The sequence below is a fragment of the Kwoniella dendrophila genome, chromosome 7 (genome assembly GCF_036810415.1).
Source record: "Kwoniella dendrophila CBS 6074 chromosome 7, complete sequence".
Lineage (NCBI taxonomy): Eukaryota > Fungi > Basidiomycota > Tremellomycetes > Tremellales > Cryptococcaceae > Kwoniella > Kwoniella dendrophila.
The window spans coordinates 1313116-1333595 of NC_089482.1; the positions used below are offsets into that span (position 1 = coordinate 1313116).

A 20480-nucleotide genomic window follows, 5' to 3' on the forward strand; every position below is an offset into this window, starting at 1 on the left:
AATCTTATTTCGTTTATTGACAAGGATTGATCCTCAACTTGTGGCTCCAAGAGTTGACTTGATTTTAAGGAGTTGCCTGAAGAGATGAACTAACTTCTAGGTGGACTACCTCCACCGACGGATCTCACAGTACGGACCGGCTATCGATAGCACGTCCAACGTCATACACCAGTGATTATCAGTCACGTTGAGTAACCTTTTGCCATCAAACGTGATGGCTTTTCCTTTGATAGAGCCTTTCTTCTATGTCTGGTATTTTTACATCTCTGTTAGGATCAGAACCAAGTGCAGCCTCAATACACTCTTGGTATTAGTAGTGATTCTCAACAATGGTGAGTAGTTTTCCCCTTTAACAGCCAGTGTGTTGGTTCAAGCTGATTTCTCCAGATATGCACTCAGCCCTCGGCAGCCGCGATATGGTGTCTATCGTTTCTAGCTGGACAAGTTGTCTCATCTCCGCTGAGATCCGTTAAGCAAACCCAGGGATCCTTCTTGGCTCCTGCAAACTCCAATCCCGCGGTGGAAATATCAGATCCATCCACCAGTAGTGAGAGCATCATCAAATTGCTAGAGCAGTATGCACCCATATTCAAGCTATCGTGAGTTTAAATGGTCGCATAACATCGATACATGATTATATAGCTAATCACACGTTGAAATTAGAGAGCTAGAATCGTTCTTCCCTTCTTCTGTAGATTATATGCTTCCTCACTATAATTTCGTAAGCATTTTACGTTGAAATAGTCAGTCATTCAGGCTTACACTGATTTATGCTATGTTATGCTTTATTGTGTTTTACTATATTGTGTTTTACTATATTGTGTTTTACTATATTATTCAATTAGACCGAGTCAAGTTCGGGCGAAATCACTACCATAGATCCATCCTTGCTCAATCGCTCACAGATCGATCAACTACCTTCCAGTGGATCCGGGCTATTCCTATCAATCAAAGAACCGCATAACCCTCAGCCATTTTTAGATGAAGAATCAGCGTATCTATTCGGGCCATATGGCAGGGATAATATCACTCAAAATGCTCAGCGGAAGAGGCAGCATTCTCGGGGTAACAATCAAAACGAACGTGGACAGGTTGAAGAAGAAGTATATGGCTTCGGCGTAGATCAAGGTAATGGAATTGTGGTAGGTTGGAATTTTTTCCACTTGTACACCTATAAGCAGAATAGCGCTTACACCGTTGATATGATAGGATTTATGGTACTGGACGTAAGCTTACTGGTCCCTTCATCGGAGCGATCGCAAACTTATTTGTTAGCAGATTCTACCCTTTCAACTTTGGTAAACCGATTGGGCTTTTTGGCATATTAGGCAATCGTGAGTGATCAACCCAAATAGTAATTACCATGCTGATCCTTCACATAACTACAGATGTTGCCGACTGGGAGGTGAGCTATTACCGTGCCATTATCGATTTAGCTCATTTTTGTATCCTGAAATAGCACTTGCGCATGAGAACAGTGAACGGTACACCGGTGTCGGCTGACTATAGTGAGTTACTGATCAGAGCCTGGGGTGAAGCGAAGCTTACAAACCTCAACCAGCTACTCACACTGGTGGTCGTTTCAGTGCCGGTACATTCCGCTGGGAAGACATAGAAAAGATAGATGGCAGGCCTGTAGCTTACGTTGCTGCTGGGAGCCATGGTGTATGGCCTGAACCAGGAGATCACATATATGCGAACGTAAGTTATGACTTTGTACTATGCTAGTTTCAACATGAGCTGATGAACAGCAATGTTTTCGGTCTTACAGATAGGCAACTTGTTTAAATTGATCGATCTGACTGATGACGAAGGACCTATATGGGATACCAAGAATCACGTCGTTCCGGCTATATATTGGGATGGCCCGGAAAACCGACGCAAAATTTGGCATCAAGGCAATCAGAGCTGGCTAAATTTCAGAGGTAAATGGGGTAATATAGGAGAGAACAATTGCTGGTGGCATAGGGTGGTAGGGTACTGTCAGGTCAGTCAACAGAGTGTCCTGCCTGCGATAGTTCAACTCATTTTGAATTCCCTTTCAGATTGTTGATGCTCCCTCTGGTCCAAACCGATATTTCGGACTGCCTCCCGACGTGAGTAACCAGCTCACCTTATAATTCAGTCATTCGAGACTATACAAGCTGATACTGCCTGAATAAGTGTATCATCGCCCCGCTGACCACGGGATCTTCAAGCTATAATTTCAGATTTTCATCAAGCGTTTTAGATTGGGCAAAAGACCACAATATCGCTTTGGTACAAGTTGATCAAGTTTGTACTAGGCCCAAGAAGAACCCGGACGACGATGACGATGACGATGATGAGGACGACACTGATGAGCAAACGAAGAGACCACATGTCCATAAATACAATGACGAAGTAGAAGGTGAGATTGAGGTTTGGAATATCAAGGGAGTAACACAGTTTAAAGGGATCGAAAGGCATACGGTAATTCAGCTCGCCGGCAGCATATCCATTATCAACTGAGTCTCACGAGCTGACGGAGTTGGATCTGTCATCCTGTAGGTCAGTGTTAACCCTTGTAGGGGTCGTCAATCCGCTGTTCGAGCATACAAGTTATCACTGTGTCTGATCAATGGGAAATGTTTAAGCCAATCATTTGAAAGAAGGATATGCACGTATGAACAAGACAAGAAAGGCTATAAATTTGGTAGCTCAGTACACTTAGATGATATAGATGATTGGAGATGGAATTATTAGGTTGTATGGATTATGCTCAACATTGGTCGCCTTCAAAATTCAAATCTGCCCACAGTTGGATGACTCCTCTTCGGCACACCCACAACAACCTTACAAATCCAATTTACTTGATCTTCAGCGATCATCCTCACGTTGTCTGTAAGAGTTATAACCTGTATTGTACGGTCGTCGTAAGAATTAATTCTCTAGAAGTTGACAATCCAACTCATGACGGTCCGTGCGTAGAACTAGGTGGCAACCCATCTTTCAACCACTGTACAGCTCAATCACAACCTCGTCCGGTTTTCCTTGTTCAGCTCTACTTCAAATCACCTTTCGACTGGATATAACTGGCATATCTTCGACTTGCGATCGTCATTCCTTGCATTTCCTCTTATCTGCGCAACAATTGCAATATTCAGCCTCACCGCGACCTTGGTGAGGGATCTTATCAGCATGAGCAGAACAAATATCTGCGCGTTCCCAGATTTGCAAGAACTACACAGTACACTTAGTAAATCTTATCAAGAAATCCTCAAGAAACTTAATGAGTTAGTACATCTAAAGGGATATCAATATGTTATAGCACCAGGTGGGCGTCCTACAAAAGCCAATCCCGATTTTGTTGTCAGATGTGATCATTATGGTAGTGCAAGTGACGCAAGTTGGTTCAAATCTGATTGTCAACATCAGCTAGTATTCAAGCATAAATATAAATGTAGTAAAAAAAGAATCACCTTGGGTCCGTGGAGATTAGATTTCTTACCAATCCCGACCGATCAGGAAGAAGACGCTGCTGGCTCGGAGGAAGAAAAAGAAGTGTCAGAGTATAAAAGGTTGATTCCTCATAACCATGGTCCGAAGACCCCTAAGCCTATCTCATTAGAGAGATCGCACAAGAAAAAGGAAACATCAATTGAAGAGGGAGGCAAAGCCTCGGAACAGGGGTGTCAGATGTCGTTGCATCCTGAAGATGTACACAGCAAGAATACTATGCCTGTGCGTAGAGAGCTATCGGGAAAGAAGAACGAAAATCAACATGTTAGTTTTGTTCCAGATCTGGACTATATAAACTCGACTCCGGACTTGGAAGAAGAAAAAGAGGAAGATGAACTTTCAGACGCAGACTTCGAACAAGATCATGATGATGATGATGAGGGTTTTGCTTATCAGGTAAGTACTTTCCACCCACAAAATCCTCTCTCGCTGACTTGGTAATCCCACGATCGACAACTTAGCCCATTCGCACATCAACCAAATCTCGGACATTTGACTCTATCCAAACTTGGAGGTCCAGCACATCCCGACAACCTACGAGTCCTCCGTCGCAATCCCATCGTCAACCAGGAGCTTGTACGGATGATGCAATCGTCATATCAAGTGACGACGAAGCCAATCATCAATCCTCTCACATTGATCAGCTTACATCAAAAACTCCAGTTAAATCCCTTGAGAATCATCCTGCTCCACCGAAAACTTCATCCAAGCTTCCAGCTGGTACTGTATTGACCGCGGAGGCGATTCCTTCGCCAAATACAACACCTATCCGATCACCTACGGGCCAATCTCTTCCGTCCCCGCTCAGTTTCGACTCCATCAAATCTTCAAGAGATCATTCAGCATGCCTTTCGAGAAATGATATTCAAGATTCAATAGATGCATTCGAGAGAAGCCTTCGTGAGAGAGAACAGCTCAGAATCAACCATGAACAATTGAAGTGTGAGAATAGAACTTTTGCTTCCAAATGTGATCAATTAATGGAATACCGTGGTTCACTTATCCTGTCAATCCGTGATCTAAAAAGAAAATTACATGACAAAGATCATCAGATCCAAGAATTGACTGGTAGAATTAAATTTCTTGCTATGGAATTAGAAAGTGAAAGAAATATAAGTTACATATATAAATCAAACATTGAACAACTCAAGGTTCACGAAGCTCAAAATGAAATATTTAGGAAAGCTTTTAAAGCTGGAGAAAGGAGAAAGAAGCTTGAAGAAGAGTTAAGATTGAGAGAAATTCAGAAAAAGAAAGAAGAAAGAGAGTTTGAAGAAGAGGAAAATCAAATCAGGGAAAAGAAAAGAAAGAGAGATATAGAGAACGAAGCTGCTCAAGCAAAAAGTGATCAGGAGTTCAGAGGATTAAACGCAGCTGAGGAAGAACTTAGAGCGATATTAGGGCGATGGTATGATATTGGACCAAGCGCTACTTATACTTTATCAGTATCTCATCACTTCATCGTACTTAAAAATCAACTGTACCAAAATTCTTTGAGATCTTTGTAATTACGCACGCAATCAGGTTTCATGAAGCTGCCACATTATACTTCATTTTTCTATAACATACATGCTCTATATAGTCCATATTTATAAATTAGTCTGTACTAAATAAGTAGTTATACAATACCGCAACCTATCAAGCCATGTATATATGCGAATCCAACTGGGTATAAAGCTGCATATGAAAAAGGTATCAAACCCAATTTGGCATAATTACGAAAAGCTACCTATTTTCAGACTTATATGAAATTTAACAACCATCCTAGACCGATAACGACGAATAAGGGAACTGATAACCCAGCCTTTGAAGCTGAATTTTTCGGTGCATCAGGAATAACAGGTTTATCACCGGCTTTCTTCGAATCTCCGTTATCTGATGTTGCAGTTTCAGTAGCGACAGTTACAGCTGAAGAGGTCGCAGCTGGTTTGCCTTTTGATTTGGTTGAAGTTGTATTTTTGATACTTGGGTATAAGACTTTGTCAATCACCTAATAAAGGAAGAACGTATAAAGAGTATTAGCTTGTAAAATTACTGTGGATCCCAGTGAATTAATTGGTAAGGGAAGAATGGATACTGTACTGACATGCATCACACCATTGTTCAATGTGATATCACTTCTTATGATTTTGGCTTCTACTTCGCCATAAACAATCGAGCTTGAATCATCTTCATTATACTTGAAAGTTAATTTTTCACCTGATTCAACATTTAGTTCAAAAGTCGAAGATTCAATCCATGCTGGAGAGAATAAAGAATAGCTGGTTGTGTACTGTAATATACCATATAACTGTTAGTTCTTATCTCTAAAAGAAGAGAGGATTTGAGAACTGGTGGTTGCTTATGGGGAAAAGAAACACTTACATGATTTCCAACTAAACCTTGAGCTTTTTTATCATCCATCATGATTTTTCTATATTCATCTGTCCAAGCTGAATCAGTAGGTACAAAAATTGTAAAACCAAATTCAGTTAATTTATTTTCTAATTCATCTGATTTATTTACAACTGATAATGCTGATGACATATTACTTAAACCAGGTGATTCTAATACAGTTGATAATGATGGTGGAAAAGATAAAACTTGATTAATTGGTAATATAATTAAATTATCTAAAATACCATTTTTATCTTGTTGACTTGTATCTAAAGGTCCTCCTGATATACTAGTTGAATTACCCCACCATCCATTAATATTGATTGTATTATCAGTTGAACGTTCTAAAATCATTGCTTGATATGCATTTGAATTTGATTCAGTATCATTCAGTTCATTGGCAATTAATAACGATGTCGATGCTACTCCATGACCATTTTCAGGTAATTTATCATATGTCCAATCTCCTATACATTACATCACATCATGAATTAGCTTCCAATTCTTCTACAGTAAGATTGTGATGCAAAGAATGAAATAATATAATATTTGACTAAACATACCTTGTAAAATGTGTAATTCACCCAACTCTGTACCCCAATCTTCAGTCAAACCATCAAATGGACTAATTATACCATTTTGTTGAAAAGCTTCATTTGTAGGAATAAGTATTGTTAACTTTTGATTTGAATGATATAAATCATATAAAAATTCATATCCCGAATCTGTTTCTGACCAATGTACAATCAATTGTTCAAATGTCGTTAAGCCATTAGCATAAAGTGCATCCATAAAGGTTGTAAGATAATCTGACAATGATCCATCAGGACATATTATATCTTCATCTAGTTGTGCTTTTGTTATTGATATCGAAGAGAAAAGGGTTAAGATTGGTATGATATGAGAAAGAAATCGCATCTTGGCTGGGTATCACTGAAAGTTCCGGATAAAAGCTAGATATAGTTTTTATGATGTTGAATATTCGAGAATCAATCTCGGTCGTTCTTGATAAAGAAAGAGAGCTTTCAGGTTGATTGTAATGAACGTGTTGCCGTGGTTTCCCCTGGTCGCAATTTTGTATGAGATCTTGCTACCTTGAGAAATTATTAAGAAGAAGTGACGATTTTCTTCTTTTTGCAATTATACATACAATTTGTTCGAGGAATGTTGACAATCGCGGGTGTCGATTTGTTGGGTCCGTCAATCTAGATCAACAGCACCTCATTCCGGTTTTTAGCACATCATTTGAAAGACCTGAAACATGAAGTTAGTCAGTACAAAGGAGATCATCCTTTACCTGCTATCCTTAGGGTCTCTGCAAAGGATGTAACGTGAACATCCTTTACAGGACTATTCAGCTTCACGTTCGAAGTGGTCCTTTCTTACGATGAATCAGTAAAGTGATGACAGCAATATTACCACTCTCTTCGGTCCAGAAAATCGAACCATACGATGCATGATATTGTATGCTGGAGAATGCGTGTGGCTGATCAACCCTAGACAGGTTGTAAAGTTGCGAAAATGTTGGCACATACAAACATGCTGACATGTCTAAAGCTTGGCATCCCTTTTTTGTCCACCAGCGAAGGGACATCCGCCACCGGAAGGTCTGCTTGTTTGATCTAATGGTATGCCCTCCCGCGCGGACTTCTTGACTAATTGTGCAAATCCCGTATCATCTCTATCTACTCCAAGTTCTGATTATCGTAAAATAGATCAGCTGCAAGCACTACTCTGAACTTCAACATATTGAAGCAACTCACCTATCAGTTTCCCGAACGCCATAGCGAAGTCTTTGAAAAATAGATCTTGATCAGCTGCGTATTTCTCTACCCATTGTTTGAATTTGGCATCTTGCACCAGTGCCATCTGATAACAGCGTCAGCTACACATATCATCAACAACGAAAAAGGTAGCTTACATCCGTTGGTAACATCATTAACTTAGTTCCCGCAACAGTCGCCTCGTACCTATACACCAGGTCAGCTACCGTCAATAATAAGGACGGATATAGCTTACTGGAAAGGTCCGCTCCATTCTCGTGGCTTCCATATGTCACGTAACAGGAGCTTGAAATACTGGTTTGAGAACCGGATAGGATTGACTACCCATTGCCTGAAGGATTCGTTGTTCAGCTACCCGATCGAAAGTTATTCTTCGATAATCTCCGCTCACCCTTCAAATCCACTTCTATCTTCATGGCATCGCCCTACATAATAACTCAATGTAAGCTGGATCGAATGAATAGCGAATATGCATCTGCTTACCTAAAGCATGCGCTCCTGAAAGAGCAACGATCTCTCTATCGGAGAATCCCATTCTACCAAAAATTTCCCTTATATGATCTGCACCTAAAGCACCATCCGGCAGTCTGTAGAAACGTCAATCTTTATACCAGCTAGCATCAAAGGGGAATACGAAGATAGCTTACCTCTCACTTATATCACCTCTATGATCCGCTGCGGCCTCAGCAGTAGAATAATCTGTCCTACCAGGTTCCCAGGGTATCTTCGGTCCACCCATAGCTTCGATTGCTGTTATACCAGCAAGAGCTAAAGACACATAGAGAGATTAAGCGAAGTGAATAGAATGGACGTCTTGAAGCTCTGATCGTACTTACTCCATAAATCCGCATGTGATAACCATGGATTTGCCGCTTGAATAGGTAGACAAAAAGATATGGCATGGTGTAAACCTGCATTTGCTGGATCCACGGACTAGCAAGAGTTTCGGTTCAGCTATGTTAACATTCTCAGAAGCTCTGAAGGAATAGCTGATTTACTTCAGGAGGGAACCTCATTCCCGCACTGCGATTTTTTTATCAGCAACATCGGGCGTGGTTGTGCTGAAAGCGCTAATCGTAGCTCACCCGTTCGATCCTCCGGTATGCTGATCGATCAACACATCAGCATCCTATCCCCTTCAAGGACGAGAACGAAAAGCTTCGAATACTCACCTCTACCAGACTGAAATTACCCGAAGCATGCCATGCCAACCTATCCAATGATTGCGAATTAGAAATTGATCAAACTTTATATCCTATAACACGTGGACAAAGCTCGCCCACCTGACTAAGACTGGTCCAGCAGATCCATCATCATATCCAGGCTGCTTCATTATCTTTCTGACTTGATCACGAATGCCTGTGAGACAGTATACGCCATCAGCATGTGTGAGCTGATAGGACATTTTGTATCAGTCAACTTACCATCGTAATCTCCTTCTTTGACCGCGGACATGTTAATGGTTTCTAAATCTATGTTCTATTTATCTTATATGATTGTTGACGTTCGTAATAAAGAAGTGCTAAAAAGGCAATTGTCTTTCCAAAAAGTATTGTTAGAATCAGAAAGAAATAGATCGATTGATAATCTGCGATCAAAGCTCTTTTAACCTATTCAGAAACCATCTAAAATAATTTTGATCAAAAAACACCAAAAACACGCATGTTTTACGGTTATTCAATGTCATTTTACAACCGGTTCTCGTCATAGATAAGCTGTTCTCGGAACCAATTTTCACTTGATAACAATACCTAGAGTGATTCGTTGTTATTTTTCTTTTTCCATTGAAACGTATGCTCCTACATGCATCATGGTGTTTTGTTGATTGAGGTGATATTGCTGGGTGAATTATACTTCGTGACCAGACATGGTACGTAATCGGACAATCGCCAAGCAGTGTTATAAAGAGTTTTGTGCAGTATGGGAGACATATGGATGGGCAATTGTTGCCATAAATTAGTATTTCCAAGCGATAAGAATTTTTCAATCGAATTCATCCTTGCCATTCGGTTGGAAATGGCGTTATTGAGAGCTGGGAGATGTTACTGAATGTAATCGCTTTTAGCTGTCATAGGTTAATCAAGCTGAAGATCTGTAGATAAACATGCTGGCTGGAAGAAATTGGTTACGATTGTCCGGTTAAACCGTAACAGCTTGCTCCTACTACAGGTTGTTATTATTATTTATTCCGCGAATTTCTTGTATTTTATCCCAAACTCACACCGCTCACTCCCCTAGCTTACGTTTCAATTGCTCAACGGGTCGGTCGGCTTCAACGTCATGCAAAACCATCTCAACATCATCCGATGTTGTTGTATTCTGACTAATACAGTCTTGACACTAATACCCTATTCAACATCATTGACTGTGAGCTTGAACATCCAACAAGTTTTCTACTTGAGAAGTCTGCTAATCTGAGGAATAATAGCATATATCATCTATTTACACTTATACTATCATCTATAGATTTAGAGAACAGTCAAGATGTCAGCTTTACCAAAACGTATTTTGAAGGTGAGTTTCCTCCGGTAGCTATACGACAGATCCTTCTTCTTAAAGGCACTGCTCTATCTTCTGGGTCATCCTCGCTTTTGTCCCTATTATTGACTAAATGAACATTGGATGCCTTCAAATTAATAGGAAACTGAACGACTTATGGCAGATTCACCACCTGGTATTTCAGCTGCTCCCAAAGATGATAATTTAAGACACTTTGACGTTACTGTCGCTGGACCAGAGTCATCACCATATGAAGGTGAGTAGTTTACATCGTAATAAGATTGCTCTGTTTTAGCTGATTAAGCAATCTATGCACTATTTTGCTCTCTCGTCTTATTTCCCATCTCATCGACGGCGAAATGTCGAATTTTATCTTGATCTCCATTCACAATTATGTCCTCTATCGATGAACAAATGGACAACAATACTGAACCCTTATCAACGCGCAACAGGAGGTATATTCAAGCTAGAATTGTTCTTACCTGAAGAATATCCTATGAACCCACCAAAAGTCCGATTCTTGACTAAAATTTAGTGAGTATCGACAATTGATGCCGGCCAGCTGTATTTCGACTATGATCATGGAATCAAGCAGCTGATGTATCTCTGTTCTCTCGTTGAATCAGTCACCCAAATATTGGTACGTCTATTGATCACTCATTCCCCCATATTTCCGATACGCATTTAGGTAAAGAAGCATTTAGCAGAATTAATGTAATGTTTCACAAATAGATAAACTCGGTAGAATCTGTCTTGATATCTTGAAAGATAAATGGTCACCTGCATTACAAATCCGAACCGTACTGTGAGTATAAGCAGGATTCCCCATTTCTTATACCTTTCACAACATGATGTATTTTCGGTTTCACTTCAGTCAAGCACAAGATGACTAATATCGTATATTGGTCCAGCCTCTCCATTCAAGCTCTTTTAGGTGCACCAAATCCAGATGATCCACTAGCAAATGATGTAGCACAAAATTGGAAAGAAAATCAAAGTGCAGCTATCGAACAAGCTAGAGAATGGACGAGACAATATGCTCAATAATTTACCTCACATTTTTAGCTATAGTCGTGAAGGGAATTATGGGGAGGACAATTATCCATTTATACCAATGTCGGGATCCTCAATTAGATTTCTCTGTGGGAAGGAGTATACCCATGATGACTTTAGAGAGAAGAGAGGAGTCAGATCAGATGATCAGGATGAAAGGAGAACGAAGTATTTTATTCATTGTATATACCCATTTCCGTATCCTTGCGCTGTTTAAGTCAATGTAGTTTCTTGCTTAGCAGTATCTGCCAATATCGACCAAGATTCTGCTCTCATGCCTCCTCCAGTACAGATGATTTAGATTAAGAACTAATCTGGATAACAGTAATCCTCGCAAAAATCTTCCGGCAAAAAGTATTTTGCCCACCGTGTTTGACTGTTAATCAATGTAGTTTACAGTGCATTATCTATATCGCTATATGGTATAGAACAATCTAATAGGAAAAAATTGATTCGGCGATTGTGTTTTGATTATTCATATATGATATGGCTTATCGAGGAGTTGTATGGAGCAAACTTAAGAAATGGAATAATCGCCAACGATATAAACTTAAAAGTCCTGTTATCAATCAACATCGATTAGCTTTCCTTTCTCCTATCCTAAAATTAATCTATATCCCAATACACAACAATCAGTACTTACTGTAACTCTACCAGCATAACTCCAATCCTGATCTCCAGCTTTAAAAGGATCAGTTTTAGGACCTCCTCTTTCACCTGTTTTAGGATTTGTATCACCTGAAAAATCAGGTTTTGGACCTCTTCTAATATCTTTATGTAATTCTTCTGAAGCTTTTATACCTTTTTCAGCATTATCTACAATATCAGGTGAGGCACCAATAGTTTCATTTGCTTTTATCAATCTTTCAAATTCCGCTTGTTCTTTTGGTGGTAATTGTGGTGGACCAGGTCTAGAAAATGATTTATTTGATTTTGAGCTCGTTATAGATGTAGATGAAATTGATCGAACTGATAATGGAGTTCGAGCGATAGATGAAGATGAAGATGAGGATGAAGGAGGAAAGGGAAGGGTTCGAAGCGATTTGAATAAGGTTGTACGTATCATTGCGGAGGCAGAGGTATGTTTGAGCTGAAGACTTTAGTACTATACTTTCTGAATCAGCTGTGATGGAAGTTGATCGTTCGATATTTGTGAGACAAAAGCTGGTGGATGTATTTTTCAGTTAACTGATAGATCGTTGTATTTTATGTATCCCACTTGGCCACCCAAATTATCATCTCTTCAAGGTCCAGAAAAAGTCGGAATGAGATCATTACGGACGGAGATCACCGTCAATTCCGAAAGCGATATCTTCCGCCGGTAATAACGTAACAACAACAAGAAGCTAACTTAAGGACGTGACGCAAAATGTTGAGTTGAGCCTTGTGCTGCTGGAATAAACACTTATAGACATAGAGGATATGGTCCAGGGATACAGCACTGCTGACGTGAAGATCAAGACAGGGCCTACCAACAAGGAAACCCAAACGAAAATCAAGCATCGAAACTGTTAAAATCTCACCCGACAGACGGGTGTTAACGAAATAATATTCAATCGATCATAGGCAGAATGGACGTTATAACTGAAAAACCCATAGTAGAGGTCTCGCCATTTGGCGGCCAAGCTGAAGCTGGACCATCAAGGAAACGAAGCGGTTAGTATAGGTCTGGAAACTTTAGCTGACTTGACGAAATCGAGGAGTTAATGTAAATGTAAACTGCGCTTAGATAACGATACAATACGCGAAATCAACTCTTTGATCAGTAGAGAAAGCTCAAAAACGAAATTACGTCGTATAGCTGTAAGTCAACTTCGATACCTACCATGGGCGAGTTTGCAAAAACCCCGGAAAGTTCAATTTGCTAATGTATGGTACTTGATCAACCAATACAGGCTCAAGATGAAAGTAATCAGAAACCTTTTAACCCAATCTGTACGGAGACTACTTTAGAAGCCTGTAAAGCTATTAGAGACGATTGTGAGAAGGTACGTGCATCTACGAATTGTATCATATTTCACAATTTAATGGTTGCTAAAACACTTTTCTGTTGATGATCTGTGATTTAGGCTCATTACGAACCTATTATAAGACCTTGGACAGATGTTTCCCTAGGATACTGTTCGTAAGTTAGCTTCCGATCATAGCTTTTAGTCTGTTTGCTATAACAGTGATGTAAACTGATCGATTTCCTCCTTCTCGTCGACATCATACAGATATTTGAATCTGTGTTATGGTGATCCGATGTTCGCCAATAATCCTTCGTTGGGAGAAGGTAATGGACCCAGAGGAGGTGTAAGGGAGTGTAGGTAAGTCATGCATTCATGATACTCAGGATTTCGCGGAAAAGCTATCGGGGACGTAATACTTAATTATAAAATAGGTATATGCATTTTCAAGTCGTGCCTTCAACCAAAAAATCTACATCAAAAATTAGTCATCGTGAGAAACTTCCGACGTTACCTGTCACTGTCAAGAGAAGATTGTTGGATGAGGTGGAAGAAAACGGTGAAATTGGAAAACCAGAAAGATACGTTCCTCCACCAGTAGCTCAATGGATAAATTGTGATATCAGGAGTTTCTATTATTCTTTACTTGGACAGTTAGTTCACCTCATCTCCTCAAAAGGTCCTGGACTGAAGGGCTGATATTTTCATGTGATTATCTAGATTTCAAGTAATTGTCGCTGATCCTCCATGGGTGAGTTTGGCAATTTGCTATATTCAGGAAATCAATAGCTAAAATACAAGTACACTCATGTAGGACATTCACATGTCGGTATGTTTAATCAATGGCTCCGTCTCGCAGATGCATCTCACATACTTTCTGCTGGCTAATGTCATTGATAGCTGCCTTACGGAACAATGACGGATGATGAGATGCGTTCATTACCTTTACGTTCACTTCAACCTGATTGGGGTATACTTTGTTTATGGGTAACAGGAAGAGCTATGGAGTTAGGCAGAGAATTATTTGCTGCTTGGGGATACAAGCGTGTTGATGAATTGGTTTGGGTAAAGACCAATCAGCTACAAAGGTTGATCAGGACAGGTAGAACAGGTCACTGGCTGAAGTAAGTGCACTTCACAGCTTTTTATAAGGAGAGTTTGTAAACTGATCAAGCATATGACTGATCTTAGCCATACCTGTGAACATCTCTTAATTGCTTTGAAGCTACCTGCTGATCACCCGAAAAATGCACCTATACCTTGGGATACACACCCATCCTTGCGTCAACTCAGAAAAGGTGTAGATACAGATGTCGTCGTCGCTGAAGTAAGGGAAACAAGTAGAAAACCTGATGAAGTGTATGGAGTGATAGAGAGGTCAGTGTTATTGCATATTATTTCACGATAAATGACAGGGGGTTAATAGTTATAATAACTTTCTCAACAGGTTAGCACCACATGGAAGGAAATTAGAGCTATTTGGGAGAAAGCATAATACTCGACCGGGGTGAGTTGCTATAGGATGTGATCTATATCAGAAGCTGATTATCTGAATTTCACAGCTGGCTCACTTTGGGAAATCAATGTAAGGCTGTTTCAAGTAAAGTACAGCTAGGACTCTTCCAGCTAACGTTTTGCTTCTATTCCAGTGGGCGATTCTCAAGTTGCGGAGGAAGACCTTCATGATCGATTATCTCAAAAGTCAGTGCAAAACATATCCTCGTGTATGTAAGCTGATGTGATCGTTTTTTCAGGTATCCAGCACAACGCTTTGTGTTTGTATCAATATGATCCATGCATAGATCTGAGTGTATGTGTGTAAAGCGTTATAGTTTACACTGCATCGTTGTCTGATGAAGCATGACATGTGTCGCTGAGCTGGAATCAGGGTCGGTGTTTAACGAGAGATGCCGAGAATTTAGGACCACATGATGCGGGGTTGGACTTACTTTCTCACCGTTATCTTTACATTTAAAGTTGAATCAAAAGTTGTGATTTGTTCACATGGTGACATACGATATATCCTTTTTTGATCTATAGGATGTCATGATTTGATCTTCATGTACAGTACTAGCCATCGAAGCTAGGAGTGTCTCAAGTTACACGGGCGGATCAACAAGAACAATCCTCAACATCGGTTTTTGATTTCTCAACTTGAAGATACGTCACACGCCTCGGTCAAAATAACAGTATCATATATCAATGCAGTAGGATAGAATATAATGAACGCGTATGATCAACATATTTCAACATAGATAGACGTGTCTCGCAGAGTTTTACACTCGGTTTACTTTGATTCAAGTAGGATATCTCACATATGAACGGCAATAATATATATATATAAATGACCAATCAGACAATCCATGATCATTGAGTAAGTTGTGTCACGGATCAATCATATCATATACACAGAGATAATCCACCGGGAAAGGAAAATAATGATTAGACATCTATTGGAATCATTGATTTTGATTGAAAACTGAATAGGATATTATTACAACGCGAGTAAGTGATTGTCTCACTTAAAACACACAACATCACACATCAAGTGATAATCACCAATAGAGTTTAAGACTTGATCTTTGTCATTCACCTGGATTATTAAATGTATCTAGCAGTCTGCACTACTACCATTTGACAATCGAATATCAGCTACTCATCGCTTCATTCACATTCATCAACATTTTACATTCGACAAAACTTGTTAATTTGATTGTTCGGGTTGATTGACGTTCATCACCAAAGTAAGGCGAAGAAGTATTTTCAGTAAACTGGGTGGCAACATCAGTATAACATCACTGGTTCATATCAGATAGATATCCCAGAGGATCCATTCGGATTCCATCATCTCTTTTATCACCAATTCACGATGTTAACATCAACAGTAGAAGATGAAAAGAATGTTCTGCTTACAAGTCCTCAAGTAAATACCACTCAAGATGGAACGCAGAATCAGAATAATCATTCAGCAACAGGCGGATCTCTAGAATATATGCCAGGATCAATAACGCGTTATACACCTTTAGCGGATATAAGCAATCTACCTACACTATTACCTGCACCATTAGCAGCCATGGTAACTACAATAGCAACATCAACTAGAATGACCTTGAAAGTAACCGCGTTCATAATTGAAGCTATTTTAGAAACTTCACAATATACTACGAGAATATCATTAGGTTACATGAGAAGATTGTTAATCACTGCTATCACATCGGCAAGAAGAGTTTATTTGATGAGTAATGCAGCTATTGAAGGTGATTTGTTATCGTTAATTTCAGGAGGTTCTTTAAATACCATGTTATTGCAATCAAACAAGACAAATCCATCAACAACTGTTAGTAATCCACCCGCAACCACGACAACACTCACGACCACGAGCGGGACGGGAGAAGGTACAACAGAAACCACTTCCAAACAGGTCATACCGACAACGACGACAACGACAACATCGACAACAACAAACACAACTAAGTCTGGTCTGGCAGATACAGGTGATTTCTTAGGTATACTAGATAAATATACTAATTTAGGAATCTACTTCATACATCATACATTCACAATGGTTGAATTATTTACAATGTCAGGTTTCTTTTTCACTTCAAAATTTATTGAATCTGTTCATACAGCTGCTATAGAAAGTGTAGCTTTATTTGATAGTTTATTTGGTTCAAATGAATCTTCAAGATCTTTATCTGCGATAATAACAATGGTTAGAAAAGAAATTTTACAAGATGAAAGAATAGCCAAAAGAAATCAATCTACAATATCGAGTTTATCAGGTTTAACTAAAGCTTTAACTGCTTTCACTTGTTTACAAGTTGCTACTTGGAATAGGACGGAAAAAAGATTAAAGATGAAAGTGTGAGTCACAACCATCTCCCTTGATTATGCAAAGAAGCTGCATTTGATAGCTGACTAAGTATTTCTTATCCAGCTTGTATGATTGCACAATCCAAGCTGAACAATCAGATTCATATACCACATCCACGTCCACCACTGCCACTACCAAGATACCTATGGAGCCTGAAGCGGAAGCCTTGTCGATAGCAGCTCTAGAGGAGGCCCCACCCTCTTTGGCTGGACCTGGACCATCTACCCTTGAAAGCAGGAAAGAATCGGCTATTTTACTCGCAAGTAACCCTTCTCTAGAGGAAGCGAATAAACGCCTTTGGCAACATATGGAATCAATCGAATCAAGTAGTTCATCTTCTCAACCCGCTTTAAGTAGAAGAACAAGTACTCAAACGACTAATTGGACAATGGATGACTTGGACAACTTAGTTGGTGAATCAGGTGAAGAGATATATGATCGACCTCCAGATGATCGAGCTAGAGAGTCACATCAAAAGGAGAGGAAAGATCTGATTAGCCGAGAGTCTACAGTTGAAATCACCGATGAGTTAACAGAAAGTACAGTCATTACTCACTTAGTAGAAAGCATACAACGTGATATGGGAAATGACGAACCGTTACAACGCCATCCGGCTCTTGGCCACAGAAGACAGTATAGCATGCCTGAGATCGGTATTCGACCTCTAGATGACGATGAAGATCAAGATTACCTCATGCGTTCAGCTGCAACCAGTGTATCAACATCGCCCAAATCTAGCTTGATTTCCGTTTTCACCCATACCGATGATGGTGAACAGGCAGATGACGAGGATTGGGTAGAGGTTGATGGTCAACAGTATGAAGCTGGACCAAGTCATTCTCAATTGACCAAGATACCACTCGCGAGGAAGGAGTCTATCGGAACCGCTAGCTTTCAGGATGCATTGGAACACCCACATCACAATGCCGAAAGAATTCAGTTAGTCCTGAAGACCATGACAAACAAGCTATTACAGCGGAAAAGAACTGTTAGACATGTTGTCAAAGACGGTATCGAAGGTAGCAGCGGTTTCAGCAAGCGTAAAGCCTCTCTAGAAAGGTTGAGAGGAGGAAAAGGGCATTTAAGAGATATTGACTGGAGTCGAACATCTTCACCTAGCTTAGCCAGATCAAACGATAATAATGAAGCTCTCATTTCATCCACCGATACTTCCTCTACTACCTCACCCAGTACACCATTATCGACCACACCACTGAGAAGAGTCGGTCATTCTAGGCATATGTCAGCTGATGGATCTTTGTCAAAAGCGAAAGGGATATTATCATTTCACAAAAAGCCTTTCATACCGCCTTCTACCCTTACACCCACCCCATCAGCTGAAACAAGTCCACGGTCAACTTCACCTCCTTCTAGATCATCTTCGATCAGGCGTGAAAGACCTGCATCGATATCTATCGATAATAACGTAGAACCAGTACAAGGTGTAAGAGCACCTCCACCGTCCCCTCACCAATCTGTCATCTTGCGCCGACCTTCACAGACATCTTCACCTGAATTGAGAATGACTACTCTAGACCAACCCGAATCTCCACGAAATCCCACTAGACCATCTTTATCAGTTACAGAAGCTACACACACATCTTCAAGTAGAATGCAATCTGCTTCTTCACATACCATGCCAGATAAAGGGGATGCAAATCCAGATAATCTTTTCCCGCATGAAGGCTTGATAAGGAATATTCATAGATTTATGAGATACTCCAGTGCAGCTTATGGTGTGAGTGACTTCGTCCCTTCTTACAAGTCCTCTCATGATTGCTGATTAGGATGCGCCTGGGAAATAGCAAAACTTTCTTCGGATACTTGGTTTAGGCTCAAGTGATTTCATGTTTCCGAGTACGGGTAAACATCATGCTAATAGTTGGGCCTTTGTGAGTCAGCTGATTTGAACCTAATGCGGTGGCGAAGCTAACTCTGAAATCAGGCTCAACACACTAATATACCCATCGATTGTCTGCTACTATCCTCGTTTACCGAATCATCCGCTGCTTTAATACAACAAGAAGCTCCACCTTTGATACATTATGTCGCGGTCGAGCATTCTCTAAAAGCGATTGTCTTGTAAGTGGTTTGATTTCCCATGATCGGAGTAACGTTGACAGTCTCGATTGTAGGACCTGCCGTGGCACTCTTGGGTTATCGGATGTCCTTGTCGACTTAACATGCGAATACCAATCCATTGATGTGGAACAAGGTGATCCAGATGCGAACTATTATGTTCATGCGGGAATGTGGCAATCAGCGAGAAAATTAACTATCAAGCAGTCTACAGTACATGAAACGTTACTCAAAGCATTGACGAAATATCCTGATTATGGATTAGTTTTAGCTGGACATTCATTAGGTGGAGGAGTAGCATCATTATTATCAATATTATGTTCAATACCATCACCAGCATTTTTGGAACAAAATTCAAAATTACCTAAACCATATGAATATCCAAAAATATCAACACCTTTCGTGACAAATTTCAAAAGTGGTTTACCACCTGGTAGACCAATTCATTGTTATGCATATGGACCACCTGCAGTAACTTCAATAGATTTATCAAATTACTCCAAAGGTTTGATCACTTCTGTGTGTCAAGATTCCGATGTCGTACCTACTTTGTCATTAGGCGTTATAAAAGATTTCAAAAATATTGCTTTGACACTGAGTGAAGAAGGTAATATTGCTGAAGAAATTGTTGGAAGAGTAATTGGTTTAAATAAGAGGAAGTTTGATTTTCAGAAAAAGTCTCAAAACCAAAATCAAGGTCAAACGGAGAAATGCCATTTCAAGTCAAATGTCGATCCAGAAAAACCGATTAATAATACCAACGAAAATAAATGTCAATCCGAAGATAGCCAAAAGCAGTCCGCTGAAAGTCAAGAGAGCATCAACGACGAAGAGATGCTAAGTGATTGGATGGTCAGTTTAATCAAAACCATGAGAGCTGATATGGATAATGCGAAATTGTTTCCACCTGGAATGGTCTATATAATGGTAAATAGTTTCTAATCGCTGTTGTCATAGATCATCGGCTGATATAAACGTTCGTTGTAGGAACATTTCGATGTTTACCTTACGGAGGATGATCAACCTGATATGTTGAAACCTAGAGCTGGATTGGGAGCCGAGAAAAAAGTCATTCATAGACAAGCCCATAGAGTCGTAAGTTACCCTTCAGCTTTCGTGTTTCGTGATGAGTATCTCGGCTGGGCAGGCAAGCTAATATGTGTGTTGATATATAGATATTGAGACAATGCGATTCTGTTGAAGAAAGATTCAGAGAACGTAAGTCTAGCTTTCTATTCGTTGCTTGGTAGATAAAAGGCTAAGATAAGTATATGGTTTAAATAGCGATATTCGCTAAATCAATGTTACAAAATCATCTACCGTCTCAGTATGAAAGATCGACACATTTGTTGTATGAGGGTTTAGGTCAAGGGAAATTATAATGGT

At 39.9% G+C, this 20480-nt stretch overlaps 8 protein-coding genes across 8 annotated transcripts; 5 read left to right on the forward strand and 3 right to left on the reverse strand.

The window, feature by feature from the left end:
• Positions 1-329: 329 nt before the first annotated feature.
• On the forward strand, positions 330-2724 carry L201_005688 (uncharacterized protein; the record flags this gene model as incomplete). The annotated part of the gene is made up of 13 exons (XM_066221417.1): positions 330-332; positions 400-599; positions 664-721; positions 846-1142; positions 1210-1226; positions 1279-1334; positions 1389-1405; positions 1460-1508; positions 1562-1665; positions 1772-1987; positions 2046-2096; positions 2164-2451; positions 2530-2724. 13 exons carry the CDS (start codon positions 330-332, stop codon positions 2722-2724), a joined length of 1551 nt encoding a protein of 516 aa, XP_066077514.1.
• Positions 2725-3159: 435 nt separating this feature from the next.
• L201_005689 (uncharacterized protein) lies at positions 3160-4988 on the forward strand (the record flags this gene model as incomplete). Its single annotated transcript, XM_066221418.1, has 2 exons — positions 3160-3876; positions 3942-4988. 2 exons carry the CDS (start codon positions 3160-3162, stop codon positions 4986-4988), a joined length of 1764 nt encoding a protein of 587 aa, XP_066077515.1.
• A 233-nt stretch (positions 4989-5221) lies between these two features.
• Positions 5222-6774, reverse strand: L201_005690 (uncharacterized protein; the record flags this gene model as incomplete). The annotated part of the gene is made up of 4 exons (XM_066221419.1): positions 5222-5470; positions 5567-5752; positions 5845-6323; positions 6420-6774. The coding sequence occupies 4 exons, from the start codon at positions 6772-6774 to the stop codon at positions 5222-5224; spliced, it is 1269 nt and encodes a 422-aa protein (XP_066077516.1).
• A 633-nt stretch (positions 6775-7407) lies between these two features.
• Positions 7408-9095, reverse strand: L201_005691 (uncharacterized protein; the record flags this gene model as incomplete). The annotated part of the gene is made up of 13 exons (XM_066221420.1): positions 7408-7553; positions 7620-7725; positions 7778-7826; positions 7876-7971; positions 8032-8065; positions 8124-8227; positions 8288-8408; positions 8477-8573; positions 8639-8663; positions 8726-8745; positions 8813-8852; positions 8924-8999; positions 9065-9095. The coding sequence occupies 13 exons, from the start codon at positions 9093-9095 to the stop codon at positions 7408-7410; spliced, it is 945 nt and encodes a 314-aa protein (XP_066077517.1).
• Positions 9096-10124: 1029 nt separating this feature from the next.
• L201_005692 (ubiquitin-conjugating enzyme E2 N) lies at positions 10125-11186 on the forward strand (the record flags this gene model as incomplete). Its single annotated transcript, XM_066221421.1, has 6 exons — positions 10125-10154; positions 10281-10395; positions 10592-10673; positions 10766-10779; positions 10872-10944; positions 11051-11186. 6 exons carry the CDS (start codon positions 10125-10127, stop codon positions 11184-11186), a joined length of 450 nt encoding a protein of 149 aa, XP_066077518.1.
• Positions 11187-11787: 601 nt separating this feature from the next.
• On the reverse strand, positions 11788-12258 carry L201_005693 (uncharacterized protein; the record flags this gene model as incomplete). Its single annotated transcript, XM_066221422.1, has 1 exon — positions 11788-12258. The coding sequence occupies one exon, from the start codon at positions 12256-12258 to the stop codon at positions 11788-11790; it is 471 nt and encodes a 156-aa protein (XP_066077519.1).
• A 505-nt stretch (positions 12259-12763) lies between these two features.
• Positions 12764-14932, forward strand: L201_005694 (uncharacterized protein; the record flags this gene model as incomplete). Its single annotated transcript, XM_066221423.1, has 14 exons — positions 12764-12848; positions 12922-12995; positions 13088-13180; positions 13262-13317; positions 13409-13501; positions 13576-13794; positions 13862-13892; positions 13956-13970; positions 14042-14265; positions 14333-14518; positions 14589-14648; positions 14704-14726; positions 14791-14842; positions 14896-14932. The coding sequence occupies 14 exons, from the start codon at positions 12764-12766 to the stop codon at positions 14930-14932; spliced, it is 1248 nt and encodes a 415-aa protein (XP_066077520.1).
• Positions 14933-16010: 1078 nt separating this feature from the next.
• On the forward strand, positions 16011-20476 carry L201_005695 (uncharacterized protein; the record flags this gene model as incomplete). The annotated part of the gene is made up of 8 exons (XM_066221424.1): positions 16011-17005; positions 17079-18753; positions 18821-18907; positions 18961-19097; positions 19151-20021; positions 20082-20189; positions 20270-20312; positions 20379-20476. The coding sequence occupies 8 exons, from the start codon at positions 16011-16013 to the stop codon at positions 20474-20476; spliced, it is 4014 nt and encodes a 1337-aa protein (XP_066077521.1).
• Positions 20477-20480: the final 4 nt, after the last annotated feature.